The sequence below is a fragment of the Rana temporaria genome, chromosome 7, assembly GCF_905171775.1.
Source record: "Rana temporaria chromosome 7, aRanTem1.1, whole genome shotgun sequence".
In the NCBI taxonomy this organism is placed as follows: domain Eukaryota; kingdom Metazoa; phylum Chordata; class Amphibia; order Anura; family Ranidae; genus Rana; species Rana temporaria.
Genome location: NC_053495.1, coordinates 150,554,889 through 150,574,658, shown reverse-complemented (window position 1 = coordinate 150,574,658; position 19,770 = coordinate 150,554,889). Strand labels below are relative to the sequence as shown.

The window sequence follows — 19,770 nt, the reverse complement described above, 5'->3', positions numbered from 1 at the left end:
CACGGCGCATTCGACCAGGGCGATTGGAGCCTCCTGGGCTTTCCGACACCAAGCCTCTGTGTTACAGGTGTGTAAGGCTGCGACCTGGTCGTCGGTCCACACTTTCTCAAAGTTTTATAAGGTGGATGTGAGTGCATCTTCTGATGCCTCATTCGGCCGCAGGGTGTTACAGGCGGCAGTTTAAGGTTGGAGTTCCTCCGTTGAGTAACTCCGGTTTTGTTTGGGGTGTAACCTGTTGTTTGCTGTGTTATTTTTCCCACCCCTCGTTTTTTGACACTGCTTGGGGACGTCCCGAAGGTCAAAGGATGCTGTGTCCGTCTATGAACGAAAGAGAAAAAAGGATTTTTGTACTCACCGTAAAATCCATTTCTCTGAGTTCATAGACGGACACAGCACCCACCCCTCCTTGGTTTGTACTGCTTGTTACGAACTGAAGCTGCTGGAGCAGGGTGTGGGTTATGCCTGGGGGAGCCACGCCCCCTGGGAGGAGCGGCATGAGGGAAAGTTTTAACACCTTGAGTGCTGTGGAAATTCTGCCTAAAATCTCCTGGTAGGAAGAACATAACCCGAAGGTCAAAGGATGCTGTGTCCGTCTATGAACTCAGAGAAATGGATTTTACGGTGAGTACAAAAATCCTTTTTTTTTAAAAACAAAATTATAAATTATAATATAATAAATAATTATAAATAATTATAACAAATAATAATATAATTATAATAAAAATTATTCAATAATGTAATCAAATCAAAATCACTGAAATTTGCTCAGTTGCAGAATTGTTGCTGTCATTATTTTTATTTTTTTATGACGAATTTCCCCACAAATCGCTATCGCACAATTCTGCAAGTGATTATAATTTATTATCGCTGTTTTTTAGCTGATCTAAAACTATTTTTGACATAAAGGGACACTTTTGGTTGCTATGGACAATCTACAGTTTGCAGGGAGAAAGAAACGTTTTTATTATATAAAATGACATGCATGACACAGGACAGACCACTAGGGACAAGGGGGGTGTGTTTTTTTTACATACAGTACTGTAATCTATAAGATTACAGTATACTGTATGTATAGTGTTTGTTTACTTTTTTGAATTTGGCGCCGTTCTCCGTCCCCGTGCGTCGTAACGTCGCAGGGAACGGAGATCGGCGTCACACGGAGGCACTGTGTGAATCGAGCGAGGTCCTGCTCGCTCACACAGCGCGGTGGCATCGCTGGATCCAGGGACAAGGTAAGTAAAACTCCCTGTACATCCAGCGAGGCGAGCCCGAGTCTGACTCGGGGTTACCGATCCTAGCCCAAAAATCTCACCCCGAGTCAGACTCGGGAACACCGCCCAGGAGGTTAAGGTCCTAAAGTGTCTGTGGCAGTTTGTTTTGCGTGAATAGCACTGCTATTGCTGCCTGTCTCTGTTAAAGCGGGAGTTCACCCGAATTTTTTTTTTTAACATTCGATGGATGCTCATTTTGTCAAGGGGAATCGGGTAGTTTTTTTAAAATCAAAGCAGTACTTACCGTTTTAGAGAGCGATCTTCTCCACCGCTTCCGGGTATGGTCTTCGGGACTGGGCGTTCCTATTTGATTGACAGGCTTCCGACGGTCGCATACATCGCGTCACGAGTACCCGAAAGAAGCCGAACGTCGGTGCGGCTCTATACGGCGCCTGCGCACCGACGTTCGGCTACTTTCGGAAAATCGTGACGCGATGTATGCGACCGTCGGAAGCCTATCAATCAAGAAGGAACGCCCAGTCCCACAGCCTATACCCGGAAGCGGGGGAGAAGATGCATCTCTAAAACGGTAAGTACTGCTTCGATTGTAAAAAAAACACCCGATTCCCCTTGACAAAACGAGCCTCAATCTAATGTTAAAAAAAAGTTTTTTTGGGTGAAACCCAACTTTAAGTGATAGAGGGGAGGTCCTCTAGTGGGGACACCTTCTCTGATTACAACTAAGAGGGAGTTTTCCTCACTTTGGAGATATTCTTTCTCACTCAACTGTTGTCTGCAAGACAGGAAGTGAAGAGAAATTTCACAAATGAGATTCAGATGGCAATTAAATACTGGTTTTGACGATTCCCTTTTCTATACGAAAGGGCATGGGGTCAGGTGAAGTATTTATTGCCTTTTCAATCTGCATTTATTTGTAATCATAGTGGGTATTATTAAAATGTCACCACCTATTCATTGTGGATTACACCTTTTGCACACTGATAATGACTGGTATTCTAGTGATTCTCCTCTTCCCCAGTTTCTCTTCCTTGCTCAGCTAATATGAACCCGGTGCTGATGGAGAGGGGAAAGGGAAGGGCAAGCAAGGATGTTGTGCAGGAGACAGACATCCTTATCAGCCGAGGACACCATCAGTTAGGATGCCGACGGCTGGTCTGAATGGTGCCCAAGATTGTAATGTTGCATAATAAAAACCTGTAACAAAATGGCAGGCTTGATCCACTTGCTGGCCTGTTGACAATTATTGGGGAGTTTTGGACAATTTTTAAGCATTTTCCCAAGGCACCCCTGTGGAGATCAAAGGCACCCTAGTTGAAAACGGCTGCCCTAGAACATGATACGCGTTTCCCGAATGGCCCTAATCTCCATTTACAATGTGCAGAATCCTTGTAGTTTTAAAGCCTGGACAGCTGAAGCTACCTGTAAAAAAGGGGCTGCACACGCATGCCTTTTCAAGGAAGACCTTCTTTTTGGTGAGGCACTTGACCAATTCATCAAAAATGTCGCAGGAGAGAGGGTTTTCCTCCTACCGTGGAAGATTCCTCCAAAGCCTATCAATTCTTTAACGTTCAGAGCACCCAGCTGCACCACCCAGGCGTCAACTGCAAAACCGAAGTTCAGCACAGACTTTTAAAAAGGTGGTAGACTTGGATCACAAATGAGAACAAGCCAGAGAGGGCACCTCCATCTGAGTGTAAACTGTGTGGAATAAGCATATCATGAATAAGTAATGCACTCCCAAAATGTGAAAAAGAAATTGGCGTGTCATTAGTACTTGTCTGGAAGTTGGCAGAGATCGCCAGGCAATCGTCCGTTTCCCGATCGCTGATTGGATCGGCCGGGCCACATGCCTGCTGATCTCTGCCACCTTTCAGATGACATCTCGCCTACTGATGACATGCTGATTTCTTCTTCACATTTTGCGAGTGCATTGCTTATTTATGATTATGAGCTCATTGCTGTATACATGGCTTACACTCAGATGCATGCGCCCTCTCTCACTTGTCATATGTGCCATAGGTTCACCCAAGACCTTTTCTTCAGGGGATGCCACCTTCATGAAGATCGTTTTGTCCTACATATTTATCTTTCACTTGGTACTCCTCCTTGGTATTTTTGGGGGGCCACAGCAGTGCTATGGTTTTATATCTCAGCTTGGGTCACAAAACCCAGCAAGCCTTCCCCAAAGCCCTTGATTAAAGGGCATCCTCACTCTTAAGAGTTGAGGGATGTCTGTTATACTTTGCACTCTCTGGGTCACAGATTGCTCAGACCTGTGTGTTCAGTTGGTAGTTTCAAAGAGGTACAAAAGAGAAATCAAAATTCTCCATCCTCGCTGCTTTTGCAGACTGTTCTGAACCATCACTTGTTTTATGGAGTAGCCATTACCTCCGCAAGACGGGTTCAAAGGATTCTGTTCAAACCGGTTTACAGTACCCAAAGCCAACAGGGGTATACATCAAATTCTGAATTAAAAATGTCTTAAATATCTTAAAAATTCCAAATTTTACATGGAATGCACAAGGTCTGTAATTGCCTCTCTGAGACAAGGGGAATACATCTTCGATGTCTGTCCGCACGTTCCAATTTCTTGGTCATCTGCACTTTTCCCTACTTGTATAACACATGTAGTTTTGGATGTGAATCTTCTTTTCCAATAACATATAGTGCAGCAGTCTCCTTAATTTGTACTTTCAGGAAAAACCTAACTAAACCTGCTCTCTTCTTTATTCTAAACCTAATCGATCTAACCCTGTAATGCAAAAAATGCTATACTTGCATATTCTGCAGCCGATCCGGTCCCAGCATCAGCTGTCAGCAGTGTCTTCAGTGTGGCATGTGCAAGAGAGGCAGCTGATAACGGAAGCCCCATAGTAAGTCTATGGGTGGTGTCGCTTCACAGCCGTTGTCAGTCCTCTCCTGCACAGAGCTTCCGCTACTGGAAACCAGACTGGCTGCAGAATAGGCAAGTACATCAATTTTTGCTTTACAGGGCTTGAAATATTAAGTTTAGAATGTGACGGAGAGCAGGTTTGGAGTGAGTTTGTTTTTGCCTGAACTTACACTTTAAACCTGGGTTCACACTATTGCAATGCGGGAACCAGCGCAATTCCAGTGCCGGTTCCAGCATTGCATCTCTCTCTCAGGCAGTTCACACTGCCCTCTGCAAACCGATGTGGGTGTCGGTACAAAGGCAATGACACCCCTAGATCTGGTCGCAGTGCAAACTGTGAGTTTGGACAGGAATCTGATCGCATGGGTGTGAACACACATGCGATCCGTTTCCAGTGTGGGGAAAGAGTGATTCCTGCTCCCTTTCCATATGAATCCAGTGCATGTTCAGCCATACATGTATTGCACAGACATCACATGCACACTAGTGTGAACCCAGGCTAAGCCCTCGTTTACACTGAGGGTGGCTTTCAGATTGTGCATGTTCAGCTGAACTCACATTTCAGTGCGAGTTCAGGGGCGATTTGAAAGACCTCGGTTACAGGTTCATGCACAGATGTCTATTGAAATCGCCCCCGAAGTTGCCAAAAGTAGTGCAGGAACTACTTTTGGGAATCGGTGTGGCACCGCGTCAATTCGAAGGGTGCCGTTGCACCGATTCGGACGGTGCCATTGCTGGAAATAGGCTCCGGTTTGGCATGTCAAATTGGCCCGATGTGAATGAGGGCTAAAGCAAACTAATAAAACATATTTGCGTAGTCATTTTGTATCTTCAATGCATTTGCACAGTTAACAATTTTCTGTTCATCAATCAGTCTTATAGATGACATACCTGGCATGAATGCAACAGATTCATCCGGAGGCAGCGGCTCTGTCCACAATCACCACTATCACGGTTATCACCAACATTCAGATGATGGAGGTGTCACTACATCAAAGTCCATGAAAGATTCTTCTGGCAAAAAGAAAGATGATGCCAAGCTGGTCGTGAAAAAGCCTAAGGAGAAGGTGGATGCTTTATCGCAGTTTGACCTGAACAATTATGCAAGTATGTCGTTTTCAGAACAAACTCGTAACCTACTTTAACTGTTTTCTTAAGCTAAAGTGTATCTACCTACCCTACCTTGGTGGAGTGGAAGAATAATATTAATGCTAGTCTCCCTTACTGATTTACATGCATGCACGAGGATGTCCAGGGAAATGTTATAAAATCAGAAATAATTGCCATATAAAAACTGTATCATCTGATCCTGATCCTCAACTGGTGGTTGATCCTATCCCTGCACGTGCCCCCATATGATTCCTTGGTCTTGTGACTTATTTATAGGTGCAATTATTCTTATATTCTATTTCCCCCATATTACTCCTCGTGGCTCATTGGGGGTGTGGTCCTGACCTCTTCTTATGGTGCTCATATTGCCTGTTTTTAGCATTGTACCATACGGTGTCATCTGCTTCTCCTTTGCTTTCGTCTTTTCCCATCTGTAAATAAAGCCTTTTGTAACATATTGCAATTGTATTGTGGAAAACATATTTTTAATAAGAATAAACCATTTGATTCCAAAAGAAAACCTTTTTATAAGCCATTAAATGACTGGCATTTTTTTTATTTTTATGTAGATAAGGTGAATTATCAGCTTACTTTTATGCATGTTTTATATCTTTAAAACTTTTTCAACATCCTTCCCTTTTTTTGTTAAATATTAAGAATAACCTATTTTGTGTTTTCCGTAAGGTGTAGTAATAATAGATGATCATCCCGAAGTAACGACACTTGAGGATTCTCAATCTAACCTCAATGATGGTTTCACTGAAGTAGTATCTAAAAAGCAGCAAAAGCGGTTACAAGATGAAGAGCGTAGAAAGAAAGAAGAGCAAACTGTGCAGGTAAAGCTTATCAATCAAGATTAATAGTTTACAGACATAAATTAAAGCTGCAGCCAGACTGACAACTTACTACTGTGGATTCCTTAGTATTGTATGCACTCTACATTGTCCACAATTTGCTCTATCTCATCCGCTTCAGATGAGTTTTTTGGAGCAGCCTTTACTACAGCCTTTCACCTGGCTATATCCTGTGTCTTTTACCTTTGTTGTATTGTGAAAAGCTTGGGTAGTTTTTATGTTTCTGTCTCTATAACCCGCTGTTGAGGGCTGAGGTATCCTCTGTTTCATGCTGAGACTGTAGGTGGTATTTGCAACAGAGGCAACTTTTTGTTCTTGGCTTGCATTATATGGCTTATTTTCAGTGACGGGCTTTACTAGGGAAATTTTCCCATTTTATTTTTTTCCCATCATCCTTCTCTCTAACAGAACAGGATAACACAGCTTTGTGTACCAATTGAGTGTCTGTGGTGATAATTAGAAAGAAGATTGCAAAATGCTGTGGTTGGGTTTGTCATGCGCCTTCTGCTTTCTTATTACTCCAGAGACTTGAGTTTTAGAAAAATTGGATATGGGAAGGTGAATGCGTTATGGCTGCACTGATGAAGACACAGACCCGTTGACCAGACTTTATAGTCTAAATCAGCTTTGGGAAATCAATCTCTGGCTGGCATGCTAACAATTAGGAAGGTTACTTCCAGTAAGGTCCAGTATCGGGCACAGAAGGCATTCTTCACTTGGTGTGACCCGGAAATAAGAGAAAATAGGACTTTTTATTTTACGTGAATAACTGAGTTACACAACATTATGTCGTCATATGATGAATTAATGTTGTGCTATGCTATTTAAGTTATTCAGTCATGGTTTGATATGGGAATACAGTTTAGTGATTTGCAGCAATATCTAGTAAACTTGGAGGCTTTTTTTATTTTATTTTTTACACATTTTTTTTTTAAGTGGTCTTGACACATTTGGTGTTGCACCGGAAATTGTATTCACTATACAGTGAGGGGAAAAAAGTATTTGATCCCCTGCTGAATTTGTAAGTTTGCCCACTGATCATTATCAGTCTATAATTCTTAATGGTAAGTTTATTTTAAAGCGAGAGTTCACCCCCAAATCAACTTTCTGACATTAGTTCCAGCATACTAACATCTGCAGTATGCTGTTTTTTTTTTTTTCGCTACTTATCGTTTTATGAGCCCTTGTTATCCGGCTCCGAGCGGGGATCGCTTCCGGGTATAGGCGTTCCTAAGTGAAGAGGAGTTGATTGACGGTCGGCTAAAGCGCGTCACGGCTTCCGAAAATACACTCGGGTAACACTCGGGTGTTTACGGCGCCTGCGCAGTCAGCTCTACACGGCAGGCTCTAGTGTCACTTCGGGTATTTTCGGAAGCCGTGACGCGCTTTAGCAGCCCGTCAATCAACTCCTCTTCGCTTAGGAACGCCTACTCCCCGCAGGATTCCCCGCTCAGAGCCGGATAACAAGGGCTCATAAAACGATAAGTAGCGAAGAAAAAAAAAAAAGCATACTGCAGATGTTAGCAGTATGCTGGACCTAATGTCAGAAAGTTGATTTGGGGGTGAACTCCCGCTTTAAGAGAGACAGAATAACGAAAATATCCAGAAAATGCATTTAAAAAAGTTATAAATCGATTTGCATTTATATGAGTGAAATAAGTATTTTATCCCCTATCGGTTACCAAGATTTCTGGCTCCCAGTTGTCTTCTATACAGGTAACGAGCTGGGATTAGGAGCACTCTCTCTTAGGGAGTGCTCCTGATCTCCGCTTGTTACCTGTATAAAATACACCTGTGTCCACAGAAACTGATTCCAATCTCTCCAACATGGCCAAAAATTTGAAGATTGTAGCTGAAAACAAGACCACCACCGCCAAGCAGCTTGGCGAGAGGGTGACAAAAATTTGCAAATGGCAGAAAAACAAAATAACTGTCAATCTTCTTTTGGTCTGGGGCTCCATGCAAGATCTCACCTCGTGGAGATTCAATGATCATGAGAACAGTGAGGAATCGGCCCAGAACTACAGGGGACAATCTTGTCAATGATTTCAAGGCAGCTGGGACCATATTTACCAGGAAAACAGATGGTAACACACTACGCCGCGAAGGACTGAAATCCTGTGGCGTGCACAAGGTCCCCCTGCTCAAAGCCCATGTACAGCCCATTGAATGATTCAGAGGAGAACTGGGTGAAAGTGTTGTTGTGGTCAGATGAGACCAAAATCGAGCTCTTTGGCATCAACTTAACCTGCCGTGTTTGGAGGAGGAGGAATGCTGCCTATGACCTCAAGAACACCATCTCCGCCGTCAAACATGGAGGTAAAAACATTATGCTTTGGGGGAGTTTTTCTGCTAAGGGGACAGGACAACTTCACCAAAGGGGCGATTGACAAGCTCATGTACCGTCAAATCTTGGATGAGAACCTCCTTCCCTCAGCCAGGGCATTGAAAATGGTTCATGGATGGGTATTCCAGCATGACAATGACTCGAAACACAAAGCTCAAGAAGCACGTTAAGGTCCTAGCGTGGCCTGGCCAGTCCCCAGACCTTAATCCCATAGAAAATATGTGGAGGGAGCTGAAGGTTTGAGTTACCACAAACGTCAGCCTCAAAACCTTAATGGCTTGGAGAGGATCTGCAAAGAGGTGTGGGGGCAAAATCCCTCCAGAGATGTGTGCAAACCTGGTGGCCAACTACAAGAAACCTCTGACCTCTGTGATTGCCAACAAGGGTTTTACTATCAAGTCATGTTTTGCAAAGGGGTCAAATACTTATCTCACTCATTAAAATGCAAATCAATTTATAACTTTATTGAAATACTTTTTTTTTTTTTTTTTTCCTTTTTGTTCTGTCTCGCACTGTTAAAATCTACCATTAAAATTATAAACTGATCATTTCTTTGTCGTTGGGCAAACATACAAAATCAGCAGGGGATCGAATACTTTTTTCCCTCACTGTAGGACTTCTTGCCATCAAATACTTTTCTTGGAGTTGATTGACGCGTTCCCCCGCCTGTCTGTATATATTTTCATGTTTTCAGTACTACTTTGCTACAAAACTGAGGTATAATAGTTGTGAGCAGGTTTTCCTGTGCCAGTGTCCAATTCTTCTGTAACTAATATAATTCAAAAGTCGAAGTCCCTCAATGGACTCCAAGAAAAAGATTTTACATTGACTACAAGAGTCCTGTTTTTTTGGGTTGGAAGTCTTATTTTGCTAATGTTACTATGATTTTATTTTATTGATCAGATCAATCTGAAATTTTTTATTTTGTAGGTGTGGAACAAAAAAGGTTCTGGTGAAAAAGGAAGGGGTCAGAATTCCAAACTTCCACCTCGATTTGTGAAGAAACAGCAGCAGCAACAACAAGCAGCTGCTTTACAAGCTCAGTCTTCTGGCTTGTCAGCACAAGGATTACCGCAGGCGGTACCTGTATCATTGCCGTCGGGTCAGCCTCCATTACCTGTCCAGTCCCAGCCAACCACAAATGGCTCAGATTTTCCTGGATCGGTGAAAGCTCCACCTCCTTCGCAACCATCGGCACTAGGAACAGAGCTGTGGGAAAACAAGATGGCTGCTCCAATTGTTTTAAATGACATATCTAAGAAATGTGAGTGTCCTCTACAAGTCATGTTTTATTGTAATATGACTTTTTTTTCCTATGTGTTTGATTAAGTGGGACATTGATGATGCCATGTAGAAATCCCCCCATCTCTCTGCACACATCTGCGGGGTGGAGCAGTTGCAACATTCGCTAATTTTAACATTTGACCAATTATGAGGCCAGAAACTGAAATATTTGAAGGTGTGTTCCCTTCATCTTCCAGAGGCCAAAATATATTTGATCTGACAACCCAACGATCCATGACTGACAGAATATTAAAATACAATTTGGGTGCTTAAATTGATTCCAATTTGATGGCCCTTGTGTTACTAATTTGTTTTATACTTTAATCTGGGCTTTTAAAGTGGTTGAAACTCTGGAGTTTTTTATTTTTCATAATGCATGCTATGTATTAAGATAAAAAAAGCCTTCTGTGTGCAGCAGCCCCCTCTAATACTTACCGGAGCCCCATCTCGATCTAGTGATGTGCACGAGTATCTCGGCCATCCGGACCAGTAAACAGGAAAAGCCGGTAATCGACTTTTCCCCACTCGCGTCTGTCAGACGCGAGTAGAGGAGAGCTGATCGGCTGCTCCTCTGACGGGGGGTTTGCGCTGATCGATTATCAGCGCAGCCCCCCCGAGGATGCACTGGACCACCAGGGATGCCACTAGACCACCAGGGATGCCCACCACAGGTATGCCACCCTAGACCACCAGGGATGCCCACCACAGGTATGCCACCCTAGACCACCAGGGATGAAAATCACAAGAAAAGGATGCCAATCAGTGCTCACAATGGATGCCAATCAGGGCCCACAATGGGCATCACTGATTGGCAAGCATTTTTTGGCACTGATTGGCATCCATTAGTACAACACATACGTTAGTGCCACCTATCAGTGCCCATCCATGCCGCCTTATCAGTGCCCGTCAGTGCAGTACCATCAGTGCCCATCAGTAAAGGAGAAAACGTACTTATTTACAATGTTTTGTAACAGAAACCAAAAAAAAAATTCAACATTTTTGGTATTTTTTTTTTTTTTTTTTGAAGAAAATAAAAATCCCAGAGGTGATCAAATACCACCAAAAGAAAGCTCTATTTGTGGGAACAAAATGATAAAAATGTAGTTTGGGTACAGAGTAGCATGACCGCGCAATTGTCATTCAAAGTGCAACAGCGCTGAAAGCTGAAAATTGGTCTGGGTGGGAGGGTGTTATAAGTGCCCTGTATGGAAGTGGTTAAAAAAATAATACTTTAGTATCACTTTAAATGGGCTTTAAATATTTATTACAATTTTTTAAATGTTAATTTTTTGTTTTGTTTATGTATCTAGTGGGCCCCATTAACCCTCAGTCACAATCATCAAGTGCCTGGAATAAACCCCTCACAGGATTTGTACCAAATGCCAACACTGAGGTAAGTCATCACTTTCAATGCCACTTAAAGTAAAACTATAGGCAAAACGTTTTCCATTTTGGATATATTATAAACCTGTCTTTTTATTTTGATTTACTTTTGCGCAATCTGTGGGGGAATTTCTCTTCACTCCTTGTTCCATAGCCAAAACAGGAAGTCAAGGGAAATCCCAAGTGAGAGGATCACCAGAACTATTCCTTTGGAAAATTTCTCCTCCATTACTGTTCTGGGGACCCAAAATTTGGGTTCTCCTTAATGGGGGACACAGCAATCTGACCAGTGTTCCAATCCCACGCCACAATATACTTTATGATTTTCCGTTGCTGCATTGTTTGAACCAAGCTGAATGTGATTCTTATTTCTTACTCTTTAGCCTACAAAAACAAGTCAAGATGCTGTTGATTTGACAATGGATTCTATTCAATTTGGTGCCCCGGCATCAAGTAGCAGTGATGAGGGTACACCATCCCTCTCTGAGAAAGCATCAGAAAACCTTCCTGAACCTAAAGAGCAGAGACAAAAGCAGCCTAGAGCAGGACCAATTAAGACCCAGAAGGTAATTTTTTTTAAAGTGCATGAGTTGCTCTGGTTATTTGTCTTTTATACCATTTATGATTCGATTTTTCTATTACTTGCCTCCGATCAAAGCCACCGCAGCAGTCCACGTCTTCCCCTCCGGCCGCCGACATGTAGTCCCGGAGTTACTTCCAGGTATCGCGGCTCCGGCGCTGTGATTGGCCAGAGCCACGATGAAGTCACTCCCGCGCATGTGCACGGGAGCCGCCGGTAACGTCACGAAGACTGAAGCAAGGGCACATGGGTGCCATTGCTTCAGTTTCCCCCAGTGCGCATGTGCCAATGACTTTGACACATGCAGACACAGGGGGGGATATCTCCTAAACTGTTCAGGTTTAGGGAGCTATCCTGGGTAGCTACAGGTAAGCCTTCATATAGGCTTACCTGTAGCATAAAGTTAGAAAAAAGGGTTAACCACTTTAAAGTGGTTCCAAAGGCTGAAGTTTTTTTACTTTCAATGCATTCTCTGCATTAAAATAAATGCTTGAGTGCAGCCACTCCTCATAGTTCACTAACCTCAAGCTTGATCCAGCGCTGTGCACAAGAGCAGCGCGTCTTTCTCTCCCTTCTCATAGGATTAGACAGCAGCAGGAGTCATTGGCTGCTCTCTGTTACAGCCAGTGAGAAGGGAGTGGGGGGGGGGGGGGGCAGGGCCGTGCAGCACTGTGTGTGTGTCAGTGGGGGAGACAAAGCGTGGCTCAGGAGCGAGCCCACACGAGTGCCCCCATAGCAAATGGCTTGCTATTAAGAGCCAGTAGCCTTAGTGGGGGAGGAAGCCTATAAGAGGGGGATTGGGGCTGCTCTGTGCAATGGTTTTGCACAGAACTGGTAAACATGACATGTGTGTTTTTTTTTTATTTTTTATTTTATGGGTTTGCAATCACTTTAAACAGACACCTGTTTAGATGGCAGGCGGGTTGTATGGGAATCCATCTCCCAGCGCTCGTGGAGGGGAAGAGAGAGCAGGCGTGGGGAATATCACTAGCGGCTTTCATTTTAATCGTGTTCCCTGGTCCCAGGACTTTGATGGACAGATCGCCGGGACGAGTGTCTTGTATTAAAGTTCCCCGGCCAGGGGGCAGGGCTGTATGTGACGCTGAGTAGCGGGAACACACTACTATTGAAATGAAAACTGTTCCAGCGGTGTTCCTAGGTGGCCGGCAATACTCTTCCCCTCCTCCGCTGCATTGGTGGATTGCGGGCCGGCTGCGTCGGTGGATTGCGGGCCGGCTGCGTCGGTGGATTGCGGGCCGGCTGCGTCGGTGGATTGCGGGCCGGCTGCGTCGGTGGATTGCGGGCCGGCTGCGTCGGTGGATTGCGGGCCGGCTGCGTCGGTGGATTGCGGGCCGGCTGCGGTTAATATTTATTTTTATAACTTAATTCTGCATAAAACATTTAAGTGTAATTTCATGAGATAATTTGCGGGTGTGATTAGGGGCAGGGTAGGGTTTGGGTAAGACAACTGGTGGCGAGTTACCCTTGAGGCCTGGCTAGTAGCTCAGGACTTGAAATTTTGAGCCCTGCATTACAAGGCACAGGGATCCTCACCGCTTTGCATTTGTAGTGTATGGCTTGCCGCAAAAAAACTATGCTTGGGTTATACCTTGGAAGGGAATTCCTGTCTTTTTTGCAAGTGTGCAATCACCTGAAGGTGGCAGTATAGCCCTGTCATAATGGAGACGAAGATACCTTGTGTCCTGTGTAGTATTTCAAGAAAATAATTTTACAGGCAAACTGAATATTCAATTTTTTTTTTTCATTTCACCAACCTTGATAGCTTGATTTTTTTATTTTTTTTTGGTTATTTTTAAGCAGTCTTAAAGCACTGCTTTGTTTTAATAATGACACCACGTGATGAGCAGCACTTTTTTTATACCTTTTTACAGATCCAGGATATCAATGTTATTCAGAGTAAAGAATACAAGCCAGGGCCAATTGGTAAGGAAAGATCACTTAAAAATCGTAAAGTTAAAGAGGTGCAGCAGTCTGAGCCAGAGTCCCAAGAAAAACAGATGCCAGCCACAGTTCGAACGCCAGAACCTGTTCCAATAAAGGAGAGTAAGGTCATACCAGAAGTAACCCCTGAAATCACCAGCATACTTTCTGTGTCTGCCCCAGAATTCGGAACCAGCACCAAGGTAAGTCATGTTTATACAAAGCATGGAGATTTTCATGCTTCTAAGTTCTCTCTTGCACGCTTTTTAAAATGGGTCTGCAGAAACTCCCAATGGGCACAATACACCATCTTTCGGTTCTAGGTGTTGCAGCTTGTTGGTGTTTGAAGCCAGAGTTGGCCCTCGTTCACATTGGAACGATTTGTCATGCGATTTGACAGGTCAAAACGCATGATAAGGTCGCAGCCTTTTGCCGGTAATGACTCCGCACCGACTTGCGAAAGTAGTTCCTGCACTACTTTTTGGCTGCAAATTTAATGGACATCTCTGCATAAAGCAGCACAGATGTCTCAAGTTGCACTTTCATGCAATTTCAGATGAAGTCGCACTATTTCAAAGCTGCGTTCAGTGTGAGTGAGGGCTTAAAGGGGGCTACTGTACCCGGTAAAGATGGGTAAGCCACTGACCAGCGACGTCTATTTTCTGCTAGGTGGCACCAGTAAGGGTGGCAGTTTGCACATAGCAACTTCCAGTGGCGACATCTCTTCCATGATGTTGACAGTCTGAGGGGAATTCACATCACTTCAGAGATTTCCTATAACTTCCTGTTGTATCTTCTAGACAGGAAGTGAAGGGAAATTTCCCCAACTGGGAAGGTTTTCATCCTTTACAGTTCTATCCACACTAAAAAAGAACTTTAGCCATGCATTTACTTTATTGCAGACAGCAGCATAGACTGTACTTTGAAGATGTAAAGTACATAATTCTGTCCAAAGTTTTTTAGCATTCCGCTAGAACAGTGGTCATCAACCCTGTCCTCAGGGCCCACTAACAGGCCAGGTTTGCAAGATACATGACAGGTGATATCATTTGCTCAGCGATTGCAGTATTCTAGTCTGCATCTCCCCCAAGGTAATACATAAAACCTGGCCTGTTAGTGGGCCCTGAGGACAGGGTTGATGACCACTGCGCTAGAACATTTCCATTGCCCACTTCTCCTTCTGAAAATGCCAGTTAGATGGCTGTCGTGCTGCTTCACCCTGTGTTCACACTGTAATGATGCGGGAACCAGTGCGATTTTAGCGCTGGTTCCGTCATCGCATCTATCCCACAGGCAGTTCACACTGCCCTCTGAATTGCTGCAGGTGCCAATACAATGTTAATGAAACCCCCCCAGAACGAATCACAGATCGCAGTGTGAACGGTGGATTCAGGTAGCAATCGGATCGCGTGGGTGAGAACACCCATGTGATCCGATTCCAGTGCGGGCGCGCATTTATGCATAATATATGCGCGAGTTCAGCCATACAATAGTATAGCTGAACTCGCACTGCATAGACATCACATGTGATTGGCAGTGCGGGTGTGAATCGCATGCGATTTCTGACATCGCCACAGTGTGAACCGGGCTCGGTAATGAAAAAATCTGAAATAAGCATGAAGCTAAGGACTTCTCGCTTTCCTGCAAACATCTAGCTCAGTGACTCAACATATTGAAATTGGTCAGCAAAGATGGACAACTGTGCATTTTCAGGAATTCAGCAATGGCAGCCCGCTTATTTCCGTCTTTATAGGTTTACTTTAATCTTTTAATTTTGTGACCGATGTCCTTTACCTACATTTTAATTTTTTATTTTTTTTCTCCTGGCAATTTTAGGAGAGTGTAACAGATTATACCAGCCCATCCAGTGCCCTTCCGAATACAGCACCTTCAGGAAGTTCTAAAATGGAATCTTCTTTGGTGCCTAATGTAAGTTGTATTTCTGATCTTCAGTACCTTATCTCAGATGAGCACTTGTCTCAATAGTTTGGGTACACACATTTATTTGAGATTTTCGTTAAGTTTATCTAAGCGATCAGTTTTATCATTCCTGCTACAGCTGTACAAAATGTGAGTTGTAATGAACATTCATTGTATTCCAGGTACCTCTTCCTCATACTCTTCCTCTGTCTCGGAGGGAGACTCTTCAGCAGACCCCGAGCCTAACGCCTGTATCTCCTGCTACTGTTGACCTCACACTAAAGGTATAATATATAATTATGTTGCACTGAGCTGTAAGGTAATTTAGTGACAAATTATGTCACTTTTTTTTTTTGGCAGGGGGAGGTGTTCATTCATCCTACTTTTTAAAAAAAATCTTGATGCTCGACAGCATGTAAGAAACTACCTTGTTTTTTATTGATGGTTGTCACAATAGCTAAATTATAAATTGATCAATGCAAATGTTCTATAAGATGGATATATTGTGTTTTTATTCTGCAAGTTCTATATTATCCTGGATTTTTCCATCGGCTCTCGGGTGCTGCCATTGCTTCAAAGGGAAACCTTGTGGCTTCACAGCCAGTTCTCTAATGCAAAGCCAGGGGAAGAAGGGGGTGGGTCGAACTGTCAAAACCAAGTGCCCACTTCCCCTGAAAGGTGCCAGATGTGGCACTGGATGGGGGGGTGGCGACAGATTGTGGGGGAGCTCCCTTTTAATGCCAGCTATTTGGATTCAGAGTCATAATGGAGACCCTGGTCCTAGGGTGGGTAAAGGATTTAGAGAAAGTTTGCTGCGCCCATTTACTTATGTAAATTTGCTATGGATGGGTGATATGGGCATGTCAGTGGCTGAACTGTACTCTCCAAAACATCTGCATACAATGGCCATAGACATTCCCCTGCTGCCCTCTGTTGATGAGACTATCCATAACTTTAAATACAAGGCCTTCGCGTTTACAGATAATGTCTACCCTTCACAATTTAATTGGGCGCCAGGAATATCAATTTTTGTGGAGGATGGGAGATTGTATGAGTTTTAATACTGAGCAGGATGAAATGTATTTGTAGCTGACTTACCAGTCCATTGTTTACAAATTACTGTTGAAGTTGCTTAGAGTATGTATACCCGACATTTCATCTTCGTGATCTGTGGCTGCTGTACCATGAACTTGTATGAGCCTCCTGTTGGTATAGCTTCCTTTGTGTAAAATCCCTGGTGATCCTGCCAGTCCCTCTGCATTACAATTAAAAACGGACCACACTAAGCAGGAGAACACATGGTGGTCAGTTCTCAAGCCCCCCCCCCCCAGCTATTATGTAACTGAGAACAGAGGGAATGTGAAAACCTTCCCACCCCCCCATTTTTAGATTATCATCTATACGCAAATGTTTTGTCTTTCATTTATATTTAACTACTTAACCCCCGGACCATATTGCTGGTCAAAGACCAGAGCACTTTTTGCGATTCGGGACTGCGACGCTTTAACTGACAATTGCGCGGTCGTGCGACGTGGCTCCCAAACAAAATTGGCGTCCTTTTTTTCCCACAAATAGAGCTTTCTTTTGGTGGTATTTGATCACCTCTGCGGTTTTTATTTTTTGCGCCATAAACAAAAATAGAGCGACAATTTTGAAAAAAAAATAATATTTTTTACATTTTGCTGTAATAAATATCCCCCAAAAATATATAAAAAAAAATTTTTCCTTAGTTTAGGCCGATACGTATTCTTCTACATATTTTTCGTAAAAAAAATCGCAATAAGCGTTTATTGATTGGTTTGCGCAAAAGTTATAGCGTTTACAAAATAGGGGGTATTTTTATGGCATTTTTATTAATATATTTTTTTTACTAGTAATGGCGGTGATCGGCGATTTTTTTCGTTACTGCGACATTATGGCGGACACTTCGGACACTTTTGACAAATTTATGGGACCATTGGCATTTTTATAGCGATCAGTGCTATAAAAATGCATTAGATTACTATAAAAATGCCACTGGCAGTGAAGGGGTTAACACTAGGGGGCGGGGAAGGGGTTAAGTATGTCCCTTGTGTGTTCTTACTGTGGGGGGGGGGGGTGGCCTCACTAGGGGAAACACTGATCTTCTGTTCATACATTGTATGAACAGAAAATCAGCATTTCCCCCGCTGACAGGACCGAGAGCTGTGTATTTACACACACAGCTCCCGGTCCCCGCTCTGTAACGAGCGATCGCGTGTGCCCGGCGGCGATCGCGCCCGCCGGGCACACGCACGGGAGTCGGGGGCGAGCGGGGGGCGCGCGCCTCCGGCGGCGCGCACGCGCCCCCTAGTGGCGGCTATACGATAGGACGTATAGCTACGGGCTTTCGCCCAGGAGAGCCGACCTGCCGCCGTATAATGACGGTGGCTGGTCGGCTAGTGGTTAAAACTGGATAGTTTTACAAGGTTTACAATCACTTTAACATGTAGCAACCCAGTAAGGATGGTTAAACTGTCTCTTTCCACAGATGGAGTCGGCTCGCAAAGCATGGGAGAACTCCCCAAGTCTTGCAGAGAAAGGATCCCCCATTACGTCTGTTGCGCCTCCCACTAGTACATCTGCAATGGGAGCCCCCACTAATGTCAACAATGGAGTTAAGGGGGTGTCTACAAATGGTGGCAGTTCTGTTCCTCCTCCTTCAAGCAACGTACCCTACAATTCCTTTTCCAGTTCCTCTATGCCTCCTCCCATCCCAGTAGCTTCAGTAACACCAACAACTTCTTTGTCAGGTAGGTAATTGTTCTGATTTTTTTTTTTTTTTTTTTTTTCCCATCTAGCCTTAATCCTGTAACATTTCTTACGGAGATTCTGTTTTTACCCTTTTTCTGTAGGAGCTGGAACATATACCACCTCCTCACTTAGCACAAAAACAACCACAACTTCTGACCCTCCAAATATCTGCAAGGTGAAGCCACAGCAACTTCATAGCAACAGCATGCCCTCTGCTAGTCACTTTTCTCAGCTCAACTGTATGCCGTCTATCATGGCTCAGCAGCAGAGTCAGCAGGTGTATGTCTCTCAGGCTGCAGCTGGTAAGTTCAATTCATTTAAATGATTCTTCCCACTTTGTAAACGTGAGAGCGAAATTGATTTGAAAGGCAATGACACTGATGCATAAATATATTATTTGAAGACTGCTGCCATTATTTTAGGACTAGACAGATCCAAGTCGCCTGGAAAGCAGTGCACATACCAAATAAAAATTGCAGCCCTTTGCCTTTTATCCAGCCCTTTCACTGATGCATGCCACTGACGCCAGTGACGTGGGACTCTTCCTCCCGCTGACGCCAGTGACGTGGGACTCTTCCTCCCGCTGACGCCAGTGACGTGGGACTCTTCCTCCCGCTGACGCCAGTGACGTGGGACTCTTCCTCCCGCTGACGCCAGTGACGTGGGACGCCAGTGACGTGGGACGCCAGTGACGTGGGACGCCAGTGACGTGGGACGCCAGTGACGTGGGACGCCAGTGACGTGGGACGCCAGTGACGTGATTTTTACTCCCACTGATCATCAAGCCTATTGTATTGTTTACTCCCACCAATGCCAAAAGCATTGTCTATTCCCACTGTCCACAATTCGCACCCTCTAAAATATGTTTCATAGGTTTGGAAACCCCTGGCCTAAAGCTTAGTACAGACAAAACAATCCATATACTGACTGGTGCAGTGGGTCCTGAGTTCCTCCTGGTGCACAACAATGCCCGGCATCATGTGGCGAGCATATGCAGCCAGTTCCTGGAGGTTGAAGTTATTGATACCATTGAATGGCCCCCACGCTCACCTGGCCTAAATCCAATAGCACACCTCTGGGACATCATTTTTCAGTCTATCTGATGCCACCAGGTTGCACCTCAGTCTGTTCATGAGCTCAGTGATGCCCTGCTCCAGATCTGGGAGGAAATACCCCAGAACTCCATCTGTCCATTAGGAGCATTCCCCAGTAATGTCAGGTATCCATACAAGCACGTGGGGGCCATATAAACTATGGAGTACCGTTTTAAATTACTGCAATGAAATTTCAGCAAAATAGACTAGTCCGCTGCATAATCTTTTCACTTAAAGCGGGAGTTCACCCATTTATTAAATTTTTTTTTTTCTCCCCTTCGATTCCTGCTCGTTTTGTCTAGGGGAATCGGCTATTTGTATTAAAATATGAGCAGTACTTACCCGTTTTCGAGCTGCATC

General features: G+C 44.1%; 1 protein-coding gene across 3 annotated transcripts in view; it reads left to right on the top strand.

Annotated features, from left to right (window-relative positions):
* The window catches only part of PRRC2C (proline rich coiled-coil 2C), a 98,219-nt gene that overhangs the window by 55,492 nt on the left and 22,957 nt on the right, over positions 1-19,770 (top strand). For all 3 annotated transcript variants that reach the window (XM_040360135.1, XM_040360136.1, XM_040360134.1), the window contains exons 17-26: positions 5,000-5,232; positions 5,920-6,071; positions 9,367-9,700; positions 11,031-11,113; positions 11,487-11,669; positions 13,576-13,827; positions 15,461-15,553; positions 15,727-15,828; positions 18,054-18,315; positions 18,418-18,618. In XM_040360135.1, the coding sequence (XP_040216069.1) occupies positions 5,000-5,232; positions 5,920-6,071; positions 9,367-9,700; positions 11,031-11,113; positions 11,487-11,669; positions 13,576-13,827; positions 15,461-15,553; positions 15,727-15,828; positions 18,054-18,315; positions 18,418-18,618 (1,895 nt within the window). The remainder of the gene's footprint in view (positions 1-4,999; positions 5,233-5,919; positions 6,072-9,366; positions 9,701-11,030; positions 11,114-11,486; positions 11,670-13,575; positions 13,828-15,460; positions 15,554-15,726; positions 15,829-18,053; positions 18,316-18,417; positions 18,619-19,770) is intronic.